The sequence below is a fragment of the Phalacrocorax carbo genome, unplaced genomic scaffold (genome assembly GCF_963921805.1).
Source record: "Phalacrocorax carbo unplaced genomic scaffold, bPhaCar2.1 SCAFFOLD_136, whole genome shotgun sequence".
In the NCBI taxonomy this organism is placed as follows: Eukaryota; Metazoa; Chordata; class Aves; order Suliformes; family Phalacrocoracidae; genus Phalacrocorax; species Phalacrocorax carbo.
The window spans coordinates 78,308-96,574 of NW_026990544.1; the positions used below are offsets into that span (position 1 = coordinate 78,308).

Sequence of the window (18,267 nt, forward strand, 5' to 3'; positions counted from 1 at the left end):
GCTCAGAGGGGATCTCATCCCCGTGTACCAGGGCTTAGGGGGCAGCTACGAAGAAGGTGGGGACTCCCTTTTTACACGGAGTCCCATAGAGAGGACAAGGGGGATGGACACAGGTTGCCCTTGGGGAGATTCCGATTGGCCACCAGAGGGAAATTTTTCACACTGAGGACAGTCACCGTTGGAATAATCTCCCCAGGGACGTGGTTGACTCGGCCACGTTGGACACCGCCAAGAGTCGTCTGGACAGGGTGCTGGGCCATCTTGTCTAGACTGGGTTCTTCCCAGAAAGGTTGGGCTAGATGATCGCTGAGGTCCCTTCCAACCTGGGATTCTGTGTTTCTGTGAAATTTAACCATGGAGCAATTGGGTAAAACAAAATAAAATCTCCATCTGGTGAACCTCGCCACCAGGCACGACTCTGTCCCTAATTGCGGGAAAAAAATTGCAGGATCCGCCCCGTAATTTCCTCGCTCCTAACGCATCGCTTTGTCTCGTGGCAGGTCTTTCATGCCCTGCAAACAGCCACTACGAGGTCTGCGCCGAGGACTGCCAGCAGACCTGCGGCGGCATCCACTCCCCGGTGAAATGCTCGGAGCGGTGCAGGGAGGGCTGCGTGTGCGACGAAGGCTTCGTGCTCAGCGGCGACGAGTGCGTCCCCACGTCCCAGTGCGGATGCTTCCATCAGGACTTCTACTACAAGGTGGGGGAGACTTTCTTCCCCAGCAAGAAGGAGGAATGTCAGTGCAAGGCTGGCAGCTCGGTGGCCTGCAAAAAACATTCTTGCCCTGGAGACAGCGAAGTCACGGTCATTGATGGGGTCCTCCAATGCCCATCTGCCATGCTTGGGACCTGCGTGGCCACCGGTGACCGCAGCTATATGTCCTTTGATGGGTCGGCTTTCAACATCTCCGGCACCTGCTCCTACATCCTCACAGAGACCTGTACCAGCGAGAATGTCACACCATTTGTTGTGAAAATCACGAAGGACGCCCGGCAGAAGGGGAAGGCCTCCGGCATCCAAGAACTGACCGTCGAAGTTTACGAGCTCACGTTGACCTTGACGCGAGGCAAGAGGGGAGACGTCACGGTAAGGCACTACTTCGTGGTTTACCCCTTTCTGGGCGCAAACGTGTCGGTGACGAAGTCTATGGGCTCACGTTGACTTTGCCATGAGGTGAGAGGGACACGGTCGCAGTATGTCCACGCGTGGCGGTCCACCACGTGCGGGGGTTCACCTCTTTTAGGGTGCAAACATGCCGGTGTCAAAGTCTATGGGCTCCTGTTGACCTTGACACAAGGCGAGAGGGGAACCGTCACGGTAAGTCTGTGCTTTGTGGCCCATCTCTTGTTTTGAGCGTGGATGTTTTGGTGACAAACGTCTACAGGGTCGTGTTGACCCCGGTGGGAGGCAACCAGGGGCCTGTCGTGGTGGATCGCGAAGCACAGCCTTACCTCCTTTTGGTCGCAAGCGTGCCGGTGTCAAAGTCTACAGGCTGAGGTTGGCTCTGGTGCGAAGGAAGAGCTGTGTGGTTACAGCAAGGCCATGTTTTGTGGCCCACCTCTTATCAGGTGGGAATATGGGAGCCCCAAAATTTGGGTTTTTTTCCTTGACGGAGGGAAGACCTCCCCCCTATCTCCAGGACAAAGCCATGCTCATCCTCACATTGCCTTCCAGTGTCGGAGTGGGAGCCATAAATTCATTAAAACCTTGGTTGGAAGGTGCTTTTCCCCCAACGTTTTTCGTTCCTACCTCCATAGCCTTCTCCTTGCAGCACCCTTGAGGCTCACTGGAGGATTTCTCTCTCCCCACCCCAGGTGGCCTCCATAACCCACCACCTCCCAGCCATCCTGAGCCAGGGACGGGTCCAGGTGCACAAACACGGGATGGGCGTCCTTCTTGAGACTGACTTCGGCCTCATCATCTACTATGACCTCCTCCACCACGTGGCAGTCACAGTCCCGAAGAGCTACCAGGGCCAACTCTGTGGGCTCTGTGGCAACTACAACCTGCAACGCAACGATGATTTCCTCCTCCTCAGTGGCCAGAAGGCCCCCAACACGAGGGTCTTTGGTTCCGGTTGGAAAACGGGTGATGTGCCCTGCGCTGATGAGTGCCCCAAGGACGACTGCCCCGCCTGCACGGAGGAGAAGAAGGCGGTCCTGCAGAAACGCAACTACTGTGGCATCCTCACGCTCTCGAAGGGCCCCTTTCAGTCCTGCCACCACCTCATCAACCCAGACCTCTATTTCCAAGCCTGCCTCCACGACACTTGCCTCGCAGAGGGAAACACCCACGTCCTCTGCCGGAGCATCCAGAGCTACGCCGCCGCTTGCCAAGAAGCCGGTGTCATGATCGAGGCTTGGAGAAAACCATCCTTCTGCCGTAAGCGGGGGGACGCGGGTGGGAAACCTCCTCCGTGGCCGGGAAGTCGCACCTCATCGGGATTAATTGAAAAATAAGCAGGGCTTTAGGGTTTATTTCTAAGGAATTTTGGGGCTGGGTGTCTGTGCTGACCACCCTTGATGCATGGGGTGATGCGAGTGGTGCTGTTGGGTTGGGAGGCCAAGGTGAGGAGGGCGATGAAGGCGTGAAAACAATTGCACCTGGGAAAAGCCGTCGCTGGGGTGGGGGGGGGTGTTGCGTTTTCATCGGCGTTGGGGATAAATGAGAAGAGCCAACGCAAGCGCCAACGGGGTGACGTTTCCATGGGCGGATTTATGTTGGCGTTTGGGGCAAGTGGGAAAAGCCAAGGCAAGCGCCAACGGGGTGACGTTTCAATGGCGCTGGGGGCGAGTGGGAAAAGCCAACACCAATAAAAAATTCACCTGGCCGGTGCTTGCGTTGGCTTTTCCCACTCGCCCCCAACACCGAGCGCCAACGGGTCGCCTTTTCAAGCTCCGCCATCACCCTGGGGTGCAACCCTGGGTTGGCACCGCTCTTCCACCCAACGTTGGGTCTTGGCTTTATCACCCTTTTTCCTTCCAGCCCTCAGATGCCCGGACAAGAGCAGCTACTCCCTCTGCACCAACCTCTGCATCAACAGCTGCGCAGCGCTTGTAGATGCCTCCAAATGCCCCAAAACCTGCGTCGAAGGCTGCCAGTGCGATAAAGGGTATCGCTTTGATGGGCACAGCTGCGTTCCCAAGGACAAATGCGGCTGTTTTGTGGATGGGAGATATTACAAGGTATTAAACCCCCCGAGTTTGGGCGGGATTGGGGGGGTTTTTTAACATTTTCCTCCTGCCCGCATTCAGAACGTCGCTCCAAAGGCGAAGCACAGGGGCCAAACCCCTTGTAGGGGACAAAAAAAACCCCCCAACACCTCAAAATTTTCCATCTGCCAAGCAATTCTGTGGTTTTATATGAAGAAAATTGGGTCATTTCCATCTCTTTTATGGTTTGGCACACAGGTGCTAGCACAGGCGTGGCTGCCCGGGGGGTAGCTGCGCTTTCCACAGCCGAAGGCGCTAAATAACAACATATTTTTCCTTCAGAAGACGCGAAGATGGCAAAGGGATGTTTTTTTTTCCCCTGCATTTTCTTTCTTGCAATCAATTCCTCAGCAATTTTGCATTTCGCAAAGCTGCTTATTCTCTCCCGTAGACCTCAATATGTGATTTTTTTCCCCCCCCCCCTGCTTTTTCACGTTCGCGTTTTCACGCGTTTACGTGTAACAGTTCGCTCTCCTCCTCGCAACCTCTCGCCCTGCAGCCCCACGAGACGCTCTTGAAGGACAGCTGCCAGCAGCGATGCACGTGCGTCCCCGGCAAGGGCTTGACTTGCAGCAGCCACAGCTGCACCGATGACGAAACCTGCGACATCCGGGACGGGGTCTGGGGTTGCATCAATCAAAGTAAGGAAAAATGGGGCTGCTTGGGTGAATCAAGGAAAAAATAAGGCGGGGGGGGGGCGTCTCTTGGAGGCAGAGCAGATCCTGGAGCTTTGATTTAGAGGTTTGGGCTGAGGTGGGAACCCAAGGGCAAGGGGAGGCCGCAGCCGCAGGTCCCACCTCCAACCCTAAGAGGGTCAGGGATGTGGTAGGAGGGTTTTGGAAGAGCAAAGTGCTTCGGGAAAGCCATCCCTTGGCTTTGCATCCACCCAGGTGTCCTATTTTAACCATGGTGGCACCTTCATGAAGGATGGAGGCGACCTTGGGTAACGACCAACCCAATCTTGACCTTTTTTCCAAGCCACGGGTAGGGAAAGGCAGCTGAAAAGGGGGAATTCGGGTTTGGCGATGGATTGTTGTGCTCTGATTTACGTCTCAGAGCTGCCAATCTCCCACCAAAGCTCAAAGAGGGGGCAGAGGACACTCGGTGGGACCTCAACACTGGTGAAGGAGCTTGGTTTGTACGGTGACATGGGACGTGCACCTCACCAGGACATGCCCCGTGGTTTCTGCCACGGTTTCTTCTCCTTCCAGACCCCTGCAAAGCCCTTCAGTGCCGGCCCAAGGAGAACTGCCAGTTTAAGGATGGCCAAGCCAAGTGTGTCCCATCGCTGGTTGCCACCTGCTGGGGTTGGGGGGACCCCCACTACCACACCTTCGACAATCTCGATTTCGACTTCCAAGGCACCTGCACCTACACCATGGCCGAATCCTGCGGGAACGACACCAGATTGGTGCCCTTCAAGGTGGAGGGCAAGAACGACATCCGCGGTGGGGTGAAATCGGTCTCCTATGTGAGCTTGGCCAACATCAATGTCTACGGCCAACAGGTCTCCATCCACCGGAAGGAATTGGGCAAAGTCAGGGTGAGTTGGCCTAAAATTGAGGGGAAAATTGGCCTTTCCCCACCTCTTTTCTTCATCCATCTCTTCCCCACCTCCTTTTCCGTGCCTCTCCTCCATCGCATTCAACACCTCTTCCCGCGCCATCACGGCCACCGTTATTTTTGGCTAAATCCGGCAAACCGGAATGTGCATTTTTGCAATGTTGGGAGACGCCGGGAATACGCTCCCGTGCATGAGGCAACCTGAGGTTGTTTTCTGACCTTTGGGGAGGCCAAAACCACAAAAAGGCAGCTGCAGCGGGTCCCCAAGAAACCTCAAAGCCGGTGGGACACCCCCCCCCGGGAGGTTTGCGATGGCAGCCAGCGCGTGTGACTCAGGTGAGGGAAAAGTAAAGCCCGATGAAGGCGGTGATGTCATGAAACTGGAGGGGGGTTTGATGCTCAGAGCACCTCAGCAGCCCCTGATGAGCTTAGCTCCAGGTTTGGCTCTTGCCAGGAGGGCACAGAGCTCGCGGTGGGTAGTTGCACCCTGTAACGGTGTTGTCTTGCTGCAGCAGCGATTGCACGCTGCGGCAGGGGGTTGCACGCTCTGGGGGTGCTGCAGCATTGATTTCCCACCCCGGTGAACGGTTGCACGCTCTGGGGGTGCTGCAGCATTGATTTCCCACCCTGCTGAACGGTTGCACGCTCTGGGGGTGCTGCAGCCTTGATTTCCCACCCCGGTGAACGGTTGCACGCTCTGGGGGTGCTGCAGCCTTGATTTCCCACCCCGGTGAACGGTTGCACGCTCTGGGGGTGCTGCAGCCTTGATTTCCCACCCCGGTGAACGGTTGCACGCTGCAGCGGGGGGTTGCACGCTCTGGGGGTGCTGCAGCCTTGATTTCCCACCCCGGTGAGCGGTTGCACGCTGCAGCAGGGGGTTGCACGCGCTGGGGGTGCTGCAGCCTTGATTTCCCACCCCGGTGAACGGTTGCACGCTGCGGCAGGGGGTTGCACGCTCTGGGGGTGCTGCAGCATTGATTTCCCACCCTGCTGAACGGTTGCACGCTCTGGGGGTGCTGCAGCCTTGATTTCCCACCCCGGTGAACGGTTGCACGCTCTGGGGGTGCTGCAGCCTTGATTTCCCACCCCGGTGAACGGTTGCACGCTGCAGCGGGGGGTTGCACGCTCTGGGGGTGCTGCAGCATTGATTTCCCACCCCGGTGAACGGTTGCACGCTCTGGGGGTGCTGCAGCCTTGATTTCCCACCCCGGTGAGCGGTTGCACGCTGCAGCAGGGGGTTGCACGCGCTGGGGGTGCTGCAGCCTTGATTTCCCACCCCGGTGAACGGTTGCACGCTCTGGGGGTGCTGCAGCCTTGATTTCCCACCCCGGTGAACGGTTGCACGCTGCGGCGGGGGGTTGCACGCTCTGGGGGTGCTGCAGCCTTGATTTCCCACCCCGGTGAACGGTTGCACGCTCTGGGGGTGCTGCAGCCTTGATTTCCCACCCTGGTGAACGGTTGCACGCTCTGGGGGTGCTGCAGCATTGATTTCCCACCCCGGTGAACGGTTGCACGCTCTGGGGGTGCTGCAGCATTGATTTCCCACCCCGGTGAACGGTTGCACGCTCTGGGGGTGCTGCAGCATTGATTTCCCACCCCGGTGAACGGTTGCACGCTCTGGGGGTGCTGCAGCATTGATTTCCCACCCCGGTGAACGGTTGCACGCTCTGGGGGTGCTGCAGCCTTGATTTCCCACCCCGGTGAACGGTTGCACGCTGCAGCGGGGGGTTGCACGCTCTGGGGGTGCTGCAGCATTGATTTCCCACCCCGGTGAACGGTTGCACGCTCTGGGGGTGCTGCAGCCTTGATTTCCCACCCCGGTGAGCGGTTGCACGCTGCAGCAGGGGGTTGCACGCGCTGGGGGTGCTGCAGCCTTGATTTCCCACCCCGGTGAACGGTTGCACGCTGCGGCGGGGGGTTGCACGCTCTGGGGGTGCTGCAGCATTGATTTCCCACCCTGCTGAACGGTTGCACGCTCTGGGGGTGCTGCAGCCTTGATTTCCCACCCCGGTGAACGGTTGCACGCTGCAGCGGGGGGTTGCACGCTCTGGGGGTGCTGCAGCATTGATTTCCCACCCCGGTGAGCGGTTGCACGCTGCAGCTGGCAGTTGCACGCTGCAAAGCCACACGCTATATGTGCATTGCTGCAGCGGGTGTTGGCAGGGCACAGCATCACTGCGGCGGGCAATTGCGCTCCTCAGCAGTGCTGGCACGCCGTGGCAGGTGTTTGTACCCCGTAGCATCGCCCCAGCAAATACCGCGCTCTGCAGGGGGTGGTTGCACGCTGCAGGATCACCGCAGCACCCGTTGCACATCAAGCAGCCGTTCCACGGCCTCGGCCTTGCTGCGGCGGGCTCACGTCTGCTGCTCCCCACCCGCAGGTGAACGGGGTGGGGACGCTGCTCCCAGTGAGCCTGGAAGATGGCAAGGTGCAGGTCTTCCAGAGCGGGCTCAGCGCCGTGTTGGAGACGGATTTTGGGCTCCGGGTAATGTACGACTGGAACTGGCATCTGGTTATCGACCTCCCCAGCAGCTACTACAAACACACCTGCGGCCTCTGCGGCAACTTCAACCTCAAGCCCGAGGACGACGTCCCCCAGCACGGCAGCAACCTCACCGCCCTGGTGGACTGGGCCAAAAGCTGGAAATCCCCCGACGAGGACGACCCGTTTTGCTGGGATTATTGCGAAGGCACCTGCCCGGTGTGCGAGGAGGAGAAAAAAGAGCTCTACGGGGGCGACCACTACTGCGGCCTCATCAAGAAAACCTTCCAAGGGCCCTTCAAGGCTTGCCACAACGTCGTCAAGCCCCGTGATTTCTACCGCAACTGCCTCTACGATGTGTGCATGAGCAACGGGGCGAAGAAAATCCTCTGCAAGGTGCTGGAGGCTTATGCATCCACCTGCAAGAAGCACGGGGCCGTCGTGCGTGACTGGAGGACGCCATCGGACTGCCGTAAGTAATGGGTTTCCTCCTCGGGCTATGTGGTTTTAGCAAAGAAGGGGAATATCTAGCATAGGGTGACGCACGCACAACACTCGGTGCATTTGCACGGTGCAATATCCACCCCCCTGGGACTTGCATGCAAAGCACTCGGTGCATTTGCACGGTGCAATATCCACCCCCCTGGGACTTGCATGCAAAGCACTCGGTGCATTTGCACGGTGCAATATCCACCCCCCTGGGACTTGCATGCAAAGCACTCGGTGCATTTGCACGGTGCAATATCCACCCCCCTGGGACTTGCATGCAAAGCACTCGGTGCATTTGCACGGTGCAATATCCACCCCCCTGGGACTTGCATGCAAAGCACTCGGTGCATTTGCACGGTGCAATATCCACCCCCCAGGGACTTGCATGCAAAGCACTCGGTGCATTTGCACGGTGCAATATCCACCCCCAGGACGTTGCACGCAAAGCACTCGGTGCATTTGCACAGTGCAATACCCACCCCCCAGGACGTTGCACACAAAGCACTCGGTGCATTTGCACGGTGCAATATCCACCCCCAGGACGTTGCACGCAAAGCACTCGGTGCATTTGCACGGTGCAATATCCACCCCCCAGGGACTTGCACGCAAAGCACTCGGTGCATTTGCACGGTGCAATATCCACCCCCCAGGACGTTGCACACAAAGCACTCGGTGCATTTGCACGGTGCAATATCCACCCCCCAGGGACCTGCACGCAAAGCACTCGGTGCATTTGCACGGTGCAATATCCACCCCCAGGACGTTGCACGCAAAGCACTCGGTGCATTTGCACGGTGCAATATCCACCCCCCAGGGACTTGCAAGCAAAGCACTCGGTGCATTTGCACGGTGCAATATCCACCCCCCAGGGACTTGCATGCAAAGCACTCGGTGCATTTGCACGGTGCAATATCCACCCCCCAGGGACTTGCATGCAAAGCACTCGGTGCATTTGCACGGTGCAATATCCACCCCCCAGGGACTTGCAAGCAAAGCACTCGGTGCATTTGCACAGTGCAATATCCACCCCCCAGGACGTTGCACGCAAAGCACTCGGTGCATTTGCACGGTGCAATATCCGTCTCCAGGGACTTGCAAGCAAAGCACTCGGTGCATTTGCACGGTGCAATACCCACCCCCCAGGGACTTGCATGCAAAGCACTCGGTGCATTTGCACGGTGCAATACCCACCCCCCAGGGCATTGCACGCACACCACTCGGTGCATGAACTCTTTGCAATACCCTGTGATGCTGCTGCACCCTCCCTCTCTAATCACCCCCTTTCCTCCCCCGCAGCATTACCCTGCCCTAAAAACAGCCACTACGAAGCCTGTGGCAACGCCTGCCCAGCCACCTGCACCAACCGGGACGCGCCGGCCGCCTGCACCCAGCCCTGCGTGGAGACCTGCGCCTGCAACGAGGGCTACGTCCTCAGCGGCAGCCAGTGCGTGGCAGCGTCCAGCTGCGGCTGCACCCACAACGGCCGCTACCACCCTCCCGGCGAGGAGTTCTGGGCCGACGAGACCTGCCAGTCTTGGTGCCGGTGCGACCCGGAGCTGGGCATGGTGGTGTGCAAGGAAGCCGGCTGCAAGCTGGGCGAGAAGTGCGCCGTGGTGAAGGGCGTGCGGCGCTGCGTGGCCAAGAGCCGCTCCGTCTGCGTGGCCGCCGGCGACCCCCATTACACCACCTTCGACGGGCGCCACTACGACTTCATGGGCACCTGTGTCTACCAGCTGGCTGCCCTCTGCTCCGACGACCCCACCCTCGTCCCCTTCACCGTCCTGGTGGAGAACAACCACCGAGGCAGCCGGGTGGTCTCTTACACCAAGGAGGTCACCCTGAAAGTCTACAACATGACCCTCAGCCTCAGCCAGGAGCACCCCCAGAAGCTCAAGGTAGGGGAGAGTGAAGCGCCTGCTTGGGTTGGCTCGAGGTCATTGCACGGCATCTGGGTGGGCTGCAAGGTCGTTGTGGGGTGTCTAGGTGGGTTGCAAGGTCATTGCACGGCATCTGGGTGGGCTGCAAGGTCGTTGTGGGGTGTCTAGGTGGGTTGAAAGGTCATTGCATGGCATCGGGCTGGGCTGCAAGGTCGTTGTGGTGTCTAGGTGGGTTGCAAGGTCATTGAATGATGTTGGGTTTGGTTGCAAGGCCATTGCATGGTGTCTAGGTGGGTTGCAAGATCATTGCACTGCAGCTGGGTGGGCTGCAAGGTCATTGCATGGTGTCTAGGTGGGTTGCAAGGTCATTGCATGGCATCTGGGTTAGGCTGCAAGGTCGTTGTGGGGTGTCTAGGTGGGTTGCAAGGTCATTGCACGGCATCTGGGTGGGCTGCAAGGTCGTTGTGGGGTGTCTAGGTGGGTTGCAAGGTCATTGCACGGCATCTGGGTGGGCTGCAAGGTCGTTGTGGGGTGTCTAGGTGGGTTGCAAGGTCATTGCACGGCATCTGGGGTGGGCTGAAAGGTCGTTGTGGGGTGTCTAGGTGGGTTGCAAGGTCATTGCACGGCATCTGGGGTGGGCTGAAAGGTCGTTGTGGGGTGTCTAGGTGGGTTGCAAGGTCATTGCGTGGCATCTGGGTGGGCTGCAAGGTCGTTGTGGGGTGTCTAGGTGGGTTGCAAGGTCACTGAATAATGTTGGGTTTGGTTGCAAGGCCATTGCATGGTGTCCTGCTGGGTTGCAAGGTCATTGCATGGCATCGGGCTGGGCTGCAAGGGCCTTGTGTGGTGTCTAGGTGGGTTGCAAGGTCATTGAATGGTGTCCAGCTGGGTTACAAGGTGTTTGTTTGATGCCTGGTTGAGTTGCAAGGCCGTTACATGGCATCTGGGCGGGCTGCAACGTCGTTGTGTGGCATCTAGGTGGGTTGCAAGGTCATTGCATGGCATCTGGGAGGCCTGCAAGGTCCTCGTGCAGTGTTTAGATGGGTTGCAAGGTCATTGCATGGCATCTGGGCGGCCTGCAAGTGCCTTGTGTGGTGTTTGCATGGGTTGCAAGCTCATTGCATGGTGTCCTGCTGGGCTGCAAACTCGTTGCATGGCATCTGGGTTGGGCTGCAAGGTCCTCGTGTGGTGTTTAGATGGGTTGCAAGGTCGTTGCATGACGTCAAGTTGGGTTGCAAGGTCATTGCATGGCATCTGGGCGGCCTGCAAGTGCCTTGTGTGGTGTTTGCATGGGTTGCAAGCTCATTGCATGGCGTCCTGCTGGGTTGCAAGGTCATTGCACGGCAGCTGGGTGGGCTGCAAGGGCCATGTGTGGTGTCTAGGTGGGTTGCAAGGTCATCGCATGGCATCGGGTTGGGTTGCAAGGTGGGTGCATGCCGTCCTGTTGGGTTGCAAGGCCATTGCATGGTGTCCTGCTGGGCTGCAAACTCGTTGCAAGGCACCTGGGTGGGCTGCAAGGGTCTTGTGTGGTGTCTAGGTGGGTCGCAAGTTCATTGCATGGCATCTGGGTGGGCTGCAAGGTCGACGTATGGTCTTTAGGGGGGTTGCAAGGTCATTGCACGGTGTCCTGCTGGGTTGCAAGGTCATTGCATGGCATCGGGCTGGGCTGCAAGGGCCTTGTGTGGTGTCTAGGTGGGTTGCAAGGTCATTGAATGGTGTCCAGCTGGGTTACAAGGTGTTTGTTTGATGCCTGGTTGAGTTGCAAGGCCGTTACATGGCATCTGGGCGGGCTGCAACGTCGTTGTGTGGCATCTCGGTGGGTTGAAAGCTCATTGCATGGCATCTGGGTTGGGCTGCAAGGTCCTCGTGTGGTGTTTAGATGGGTTGCAAGGTCGTTGCATGACGTCAAGTTGGGTTGCAAGCTCATTGCATGGCATCTGGGCGGGCTGCAAAGTCCTTGTGTGGTGTTTCGGTGGCTTGCAAGGTGTTGGGTTTGGTTGCAAGGCCATTGCGCGGTGCCTGGTCCATTTGCAAGGTCGTTGCTCGGCGTTTGCACGGGCGTACGGTTGTAGGGCAGACGGCCGGGTTGCCAGCTTGTTGCGCGGTGTCTTGGCGGGCTTCCGAGTCCTTGCACGGCGTCACGCGCCCCGTGGTGTCCTTCCAGGTCAACGGGATCCTGGTGGACCTGCCCTTCAGCCACGGCGACAAACTCCAGGTCTACCTCAGCGGCGTCCACGGCTTCATCAAGACCGACTTCGAGGTCATCGTCACCTTCGACTGGCACAGCTACGCCAGGGTCATCCTCCCCGACACCTACTCGCACGCCGTCTGCGGCCTCTGCGGCGACGCCAACGGCGACCCCGAGGACGACTTCGCTTTGCCCAACGGGCAACGGGCCACCAACGAAATCCAGTTTGCCGGCTCCTGGAAGGTGGCCGACGTCCCCGGGTGCGGGGCCGGCTGCACCGAAGGGTGCCAAGTTTGCACCGAAGCGGAGAAACGCATCTACCGGGGCGACAAACACTGCGGGGTCCTGGTGAAGAAGAAGGGACCCTTCGCCCCCTGCCACGGCGCCATCGACCCCAACCCCTACTTCAACAATTGTCTCTTCGACACCTGCCTCTTCGAGGGGCATCAGGAAACCGTCTGCCGCTCCGTCAGCGCCTACGCCACCGCCTGCCAGAGCCAGGGCATCCGCATCGGCCCGTGGCGCACCGACACCTTCTGCAGTACGTGGGGCTGGGGGGTTGCACGCACAGGAGGGGTGGGGTTCGCACTTTTGCAAGCCCAAAGGCTTTTTTGCTTGCACGAAGGGTTTGGGGCTTGCACGCACGAAGGCTCTCTAGTTTGCACAGCTGCGCTTGGGCTTGCATGAACGGAGCCTTTGGGGTGAAGCGTTTGCATGCACGAAGGCTCTGGGGTTTGCACAAACGTTTTGGGGCTTGCACGCACAAAGGTGGTTGGGTTTGCATTTTTGCAAGCCCCAAAGGCTTCTTTGCTTGCACAAAGGACTTGGGGCCTGCATGCACGAGTGCTTTGTCGTTTGCACGAGGGGCTGGCACGCACGAAGGCTCTGGGGTTTGCACAAACGTTTTGGGGCTTGCACGCACAAAGGTGGTTGGGTTTGCGTTTTTTGCAAGCCCAAGCCCTTCTTTGCTTGCACAAAGGACTCGGGGCCTGCATGCACGAGTGCTTTGTCGTTTGCACGAGGGGCTGGCACGCACAAAGGCTCTCTAGTTTGCACAGAGGTTTTGAGGCTTGCACGCACGAGGGCTGCCTGATTTGCACAAACTGTTGCGGGTTTGCATGCACAAGCCATTTGCAGCTTGTGTGCACGGAGGGTTTCTGCTTTGCACAGAGGCTTTAGGGCTTGCGTGCACGAAGGCTCTGGGGTTTGCAAGAAGGATTCGGTGCTTGCACGCACAAAGGTGGTTGGGTTTGCGTTTTTGCAAGCCCCAAAGGCTTCTTTGCTTGCACAAAGGACTCGAGGCCTGCTTGCACGAAGGCTCTGGGGTTTGCACAAAGGTTTGGGGGTTTGCCCGCACAAAGGTGGTTGGGTTTGCATTTTTTGCAAGCCCAAACCCTTCTTTGCTTGCACAAAGGACTTGGGGCCTGCATGCACGAGTGCTTTGTCATTTGCATGAGGGGCTTGCATGCACGAAGGCTCTGGGGTTTGCACAAACGTTTTGGGGCTTGCACGCACAAAGGTGGTTGGGTTTGCATTTTTTGCAAGCCCCAAAGGCTTCTTTGCTTGCACAAAGGACTCGGGGCCTGCATGCACGAAGGCTTTCTAGTTTGCACAAAGGTTATGGGGTTTGCCCGCACAAAGGTGGTTGGGTTTGCATTTTTTGCAAGCCCCAAAGGCTTCTTTGCTTGCACAAAGGACTTGGGGCCTGCATGTGCGAGTGCTTTGTCGTTTGCACCAAGGGCTGGCACGCACGAAGGCTCTCTAGTTTGCACAGCTGCGCTTGGGCTTGCATGAACGGAGCCTTTGGGGCTCACACAGTGAAGCGTTTGCATGCACGAAGGCTTTCTAGTTTGCACAAAGGTTTTGGGCATGGATTTTTTTGCAACCCCAAAGGCTTTTTTGCTTGCACGAAGGGTTTGGGGCTTGCCTGCATGAAGGCTCTGGGGTTTGCACAAAAGTTTTGGGGTTTGCACGCACAAAGGTGGTTGGGTTTGCATTTTTTTGCAACCCCAAAGGCTTTTTTGCTTGCACAAAGGATTTGGGGCTTGCGTGCACAGAGGCTCTCTAGTTTGCACAGAGGTTTTGAGGCTTGCACGCACGAAGGCTGCCTGATTTGCACAGAGGGTTTGGGGCTTGCATGCACAAACTGTTTGGGGTTTGCACGCACAAGCCGTTCGCAGCTTGCGTGCATGGAGGCTTTCTGCTTTGCACGAGGGGTTTAGGGCTCGCGTGCACGAAGGCGCTGTGGTTTGCACAAAGGGCTTGCACGCACGGAGGCTTGCAGATTTGCACGGGAGGTTTGGAGCTCTGCAAACACCACCCCTGCTGATTTTGCTCCCCCTCCGCACCCCCTAGGCTTCATCTGCCCCCGGAACCAGCACTACGAGCTCTGCGGCCCAGCCTGCCCGGCCACGTGCTGGGGCCAAACAGAAGTGGAAGCGTGTGACGAAACCGCGCCTTGCACCGAGGGCTGTTTTTGCAACGACGGCTTCTTACGGAGCGGCGACCGCTGCGTCCCCCTGCCCGAGTGCGGCTGCTTGCACGAGGGTCGCTACTACAAGACGGGCGAGGTGTTTTACGCCTGCCCTCAGTGCAGCGAGCGTTGCACTTGCAAAGGCGCCGGGGCGCTGGAGTGCGAGCCGGACGGTTGCAGGGCGGGCGAGGAGTGCGCGGTGCACGACGGCGTGCGAGGCTGCTACCCCCGCGAGTGCGGCCTCTGCCAGGTGCTGGGCGCCGTTTCCTACAGAACCTTCGATGGGCGCCTGCTGCATTTCGCCGGCACTTGCACCTACATGTTGGCGGCGGTCGAAGACGGCGGCGGCGGCGACGAGGAACCGCTGGTGCCTTTCGCGGTGGAGGTGGAGAAGGGGAGCGGCAAGGAGGGACCGGTGATGAGCCGGCTGCTGGTCACCGCGCACGGAGTCACCGTCGCCGTGGCCAGGGGCACCCAGTGGGTGGTGACGGTGAGCGGGGCTGCTTTGGGGTGCAAAAATGGCCTTGGCGTGCGAAGGCCAGCGTGCAAGCCCCTCCTTAGCTCACAAACTGCTTTGGGGTGCACGGCCAAGAGGCGCGAAGCTTGCTTTGGGGTGCAAACCCTGCTTTGGGGTGCAAATCCCAGCGTGCAAACTCTCCTTTAGCTTGCAAACCTTGCCTTGGGGCGCACAAGAGGATGTGCAAACCCAGCTCCAGGGTGCAAACCATGCTTTGGGGTGCACAAGAGGATGTGCAAACCCAGCTCCAGGGTGCAAACCTTGCTTTGGGGTGCACAAGAGGATGTGCAAACCCAGCTCCAGGGTGCAAACCTTGCTTTGGGGTGCACAAGAGGATGTGCAAACCCAGCTCCAGGGTGCAAACCTTGCTTTGGGGTCCACAACAGGATGTGCAAACCCAGCTCCAGGGTGCAAACCTTGCTTTGGGGTGCAAATCCCACCATGGAAACTCTCCTTTACCTTGCAAAACTTGCTTTAGGGTGCAGATGAGAGGTTGGGGTGCACAGCAAGGTGTGCAAACCCTGCTTTTGGGGTGCAAACCCCAGCATGCAAACCCTCCTTTAGCTTGCAAACCCTGCTTTGGGGTGCAAACCCCAGCACGCAAACCCTCCTTTAGCTTGCAAACCCTGCTTTTGGGTGCGGATCCCAGCATGCAAACCTTCCTTTAGCTTGCACACCCTGCTTTTGGGGTGCAAACCCCAGCATGCAAACCCTCCTTTAGCTTGCACACCCTGCTTTGGGGTGCAAATCCCAGCATGCAAACCCTCCTTTAGCTCGCACACCCTGCTTTTGGGGTGCAAACCCCAGCATGCAAACCCTCCTTTAGCTTGCACACCCTGCTTTTGGGGTGCAAACCCCAGCATGCAAACCCTCCTTTAGCTTGCACACCCTGCTTTGGGGTGCAAATCCCAGCATGCAAACCCTCCTTTAGCTCGCACACCCTGCTTTTGGGGTGCAAACCCCAGCATGCAAACCCTCCTTTAGCTCGCACACCCTGCTTTTGGGGTGCAAACCCCAGCATGCAAACCCTCCTTTAGCTCGCACACCCTGCTTTTGGGGTGCAAACCCCAGCATGCAAACCCTCCTTTAGCTTGCAAACCATGCTTTTGGGGTGCTAACCCCAGCATGCAAACCCTCCTTTAGCTTGCAAACCCTGCTTTTGGGGTGCAAACCCCAGCATGCAAACCCTCTTTTAGCTTGCAAACCATGCTTTGGGGTACTAACCCCAGCACGCAAACCCTCCTTTAGCTTGCAAACCATGCTTTGGGGTACTAACCCCAGCATGCAAACCCTCCTTTAGCTTGCAAACCATGCTTTGGGGTGCAAACCCCAGCATGCAAACCCTCCTTTAGCTTGCACACCCTGCTTTGGGGTGCAAACCCCAGCATGCAAACCCTCCTTTAGCTTGCAAACCCTGCTTTGGGGTGCGGATCCCAGCACGCAAACCCTCCTTTAGCTTGCAAACCCTGCTTTTGGGGTGCAAACCCCAGCATGCAAACCCTCCTTTAGCTTGCAAACCATGCTTTTGGGGTGCTAACCCCAGCATGCAAACCCTCCTTTAGCTTGCAAACCCTGCTTTTGGGGTGCAAACCCCAGCATGCAAACCCTCTTTTAGCTTGCAAACCATGCTTTGGGGTACTAACCCCAGCATGCAAACCCTCCTTTAGCTTGCAAACCATGCTTTGGGGTGCAAACCCCAGCATGCAAACCCTCCTTTAGCTCGCACACCCTGCTTTTGGGGTACTAACCCCAGCATGCAAACCCTCCTTTAGCTTGCAAACCCTGCTTTTGGGGTGCAAACCCCAGCACGCAAACCCTCCTTTAGCTTGCAAACCCTGCTTTTGGGTGCAGATCTGGTGTTGGGGCGCGCAGCGGGATGCGCAGACCTTGCCTTGGGCTGCAAACCCTTGCTTTGGGCCGCTCTGCAGGCCGTGCAGACCCTGTTTTGGGCTGCCAACCCCCTCTCTTTCCTCTCCCCGCAGGTGGACGGCGAGCAGCACCTCCTGCCGCTGTCGCTGGCCGAGGGGGCCGTGACGGTGTCGCAGGAGGGCACCTACCGGGTGCTGCAGCTCCGCGGCGGCCCCAAACTCCTCTACGACGGCGACGGCTACGTGCTGCTCACCCTCCCGGCCACCTACCGCCGCCGCACCCGCGGCCTCTGCGGCGACTTCAACGGCAACGCCGACGACGACCCCTCCGACCCCGAGGCGTTGGGCGCCGCTTGGGGCAACCTCACGGCCTCCTGCACCCATGGGTCCTCGCCCCCCACCTGCCCCACGGCCACCCCGGGGCCCTGCGAGGCGCTGCTGGACGCGGAGGGGCCCTTTGCTGGGTGCCACGAGTGGGTGGCGCCGCGGGAGGCGGCGGCCGCGTGCGCGCAGGAGGCCTGCGGGCGGCACGAGGCCGAGGCGCGCTGCGGCGTCCTGCAGGCCTACGCGGCGGCGTGCCAGGCGGCCGGGGGGCAGCTGCGGGAGTGGCGGGGGGCCGCCAAGTGCCGTGAGTGCGCCGGGGGGCCGGGGGGGCCGGGGGGGCCGGGGGGCGCAGCGGGTCTGCGTTTCTGCAGGGGAAAGGGGTTGCACGCAGCGGGTGTGTGTTTCTGCAGGGAAAGGGGTTGCACGCAGCGGGTGTGTGTTTCTGCAGGGAAAGGGGTTGCACGCAGCGGGTCTGTGTTTCTGCAGGGGAAAGGGGTTGCACGCAGCGGGTCTGTGTTTCTGCAGGGAAAGGGGTTGCACGCAGCGGGTGTGTGTTTCTGCAGGGAAAGGGGTTGCACGCAGCGGGTCTGTGTTTCTGCAGGGAAAGGGGTTGCACGCAGCGGGTCTGCGTTTCTGCAAGGGAAAGGGGTTGCACGCAGCGGGTGTGTGTTTCTGCAGGGGAAAGGGGTTGCACGCAGCGGGTGTGTGTTTCTGCAGGGAAAGGGGTTGCACGCAGCGGGTCTGCGTTTCTGCAGGGGAAAGGGGTTGCACGCAGCGGGTCTGTGTTTCTGCAGGGGAAAGGGGTTGCACACAGCGGGTGTGTGTTTCTGCAGGGGAAAGGGGTTGCACGCAGCGGGTCTGTGTTTCTGCAGGGAAAGGGGTTGCACGCAGCAGGTGTGTGTTTCTGCAGGGAAAGGGGTTGCACGCAGCAGGTCTGTGTTTCTGCAGGGAAAGGGGTTGCACGCAGCAGGTGTGTGTTTCTGCAGGGAAAGGGGTTGCACGCAGCAGGTCTGTGTTTCTGCAGGGAAAGGGGTTGCACGCAGCGGGTCTGTGTTTCTGCAGGGAAAGGGGTTGCACGCAGCGGGTCTGTGTTTCTGCAGGGAAAGGGGTTGCACGCAGCGGGTGTGTGTTTCTGCAGGGAAAGGGGTTGCACGCAGCGGGTCTGTGTTTCTGCAGGGAAAGGGGTTGCACGCAGCGGGTCTGTGTTTCTGCAGGGAAAGGGGTTGCACGCAGCGGGTCTGTGTTTCTGCAGGGAAAGGGGTTGCACGCAGCGGG

General features: G+C 58.9%; 1 protein-coding gene across 1 annotated transcript in view; it reads left to right on the top strand.

Moving 5' to 3' along the window:
- FCGBP (Fc gamma binding protein) overlaps positions 1-18,267 on the top strand; it is a 48,531-nt gene that overhangs the window by 11,850 nt on the left and 18,414 nt on the right. Inside the window, exons 7-16 of the mRNA XM_064440604.1 lie at positions 501-1,087; positions 1,816-2,383; positions 2,987-3,186; positions 3,713-3,854; positions 4,425-4,756; positions 7,158-7,731; positions 9,045-9,643; positions 11,787-12,351; positions 14,166-14,773; positions 16,783-17,296. Coding sequence (XP_064296674.1) covers positions 501-1,087; positions 1,816-2,383; positions 2,987-3,186; positions 3,713-3,854; positions 4,425-4,756; positions 7,158-7,731; positions 9,045-9,643; positions 11,787-12,351; positions 14,166-14,773; positions 16,783-17,296 — 4,689 coding nt within the window. The remainder of the gene's footprint in view (positions 1-500; positions 1,088-1,815; positions 2,384-2,986; positions 3,187-3,712; positions 3,855-4,424; positions 4,757-7,157; positions 7,732-9,044; positions 9,644-11,786; positions 12,352-14,165; positions 14,774-16,782; positions 17,297-18,267) is intronic.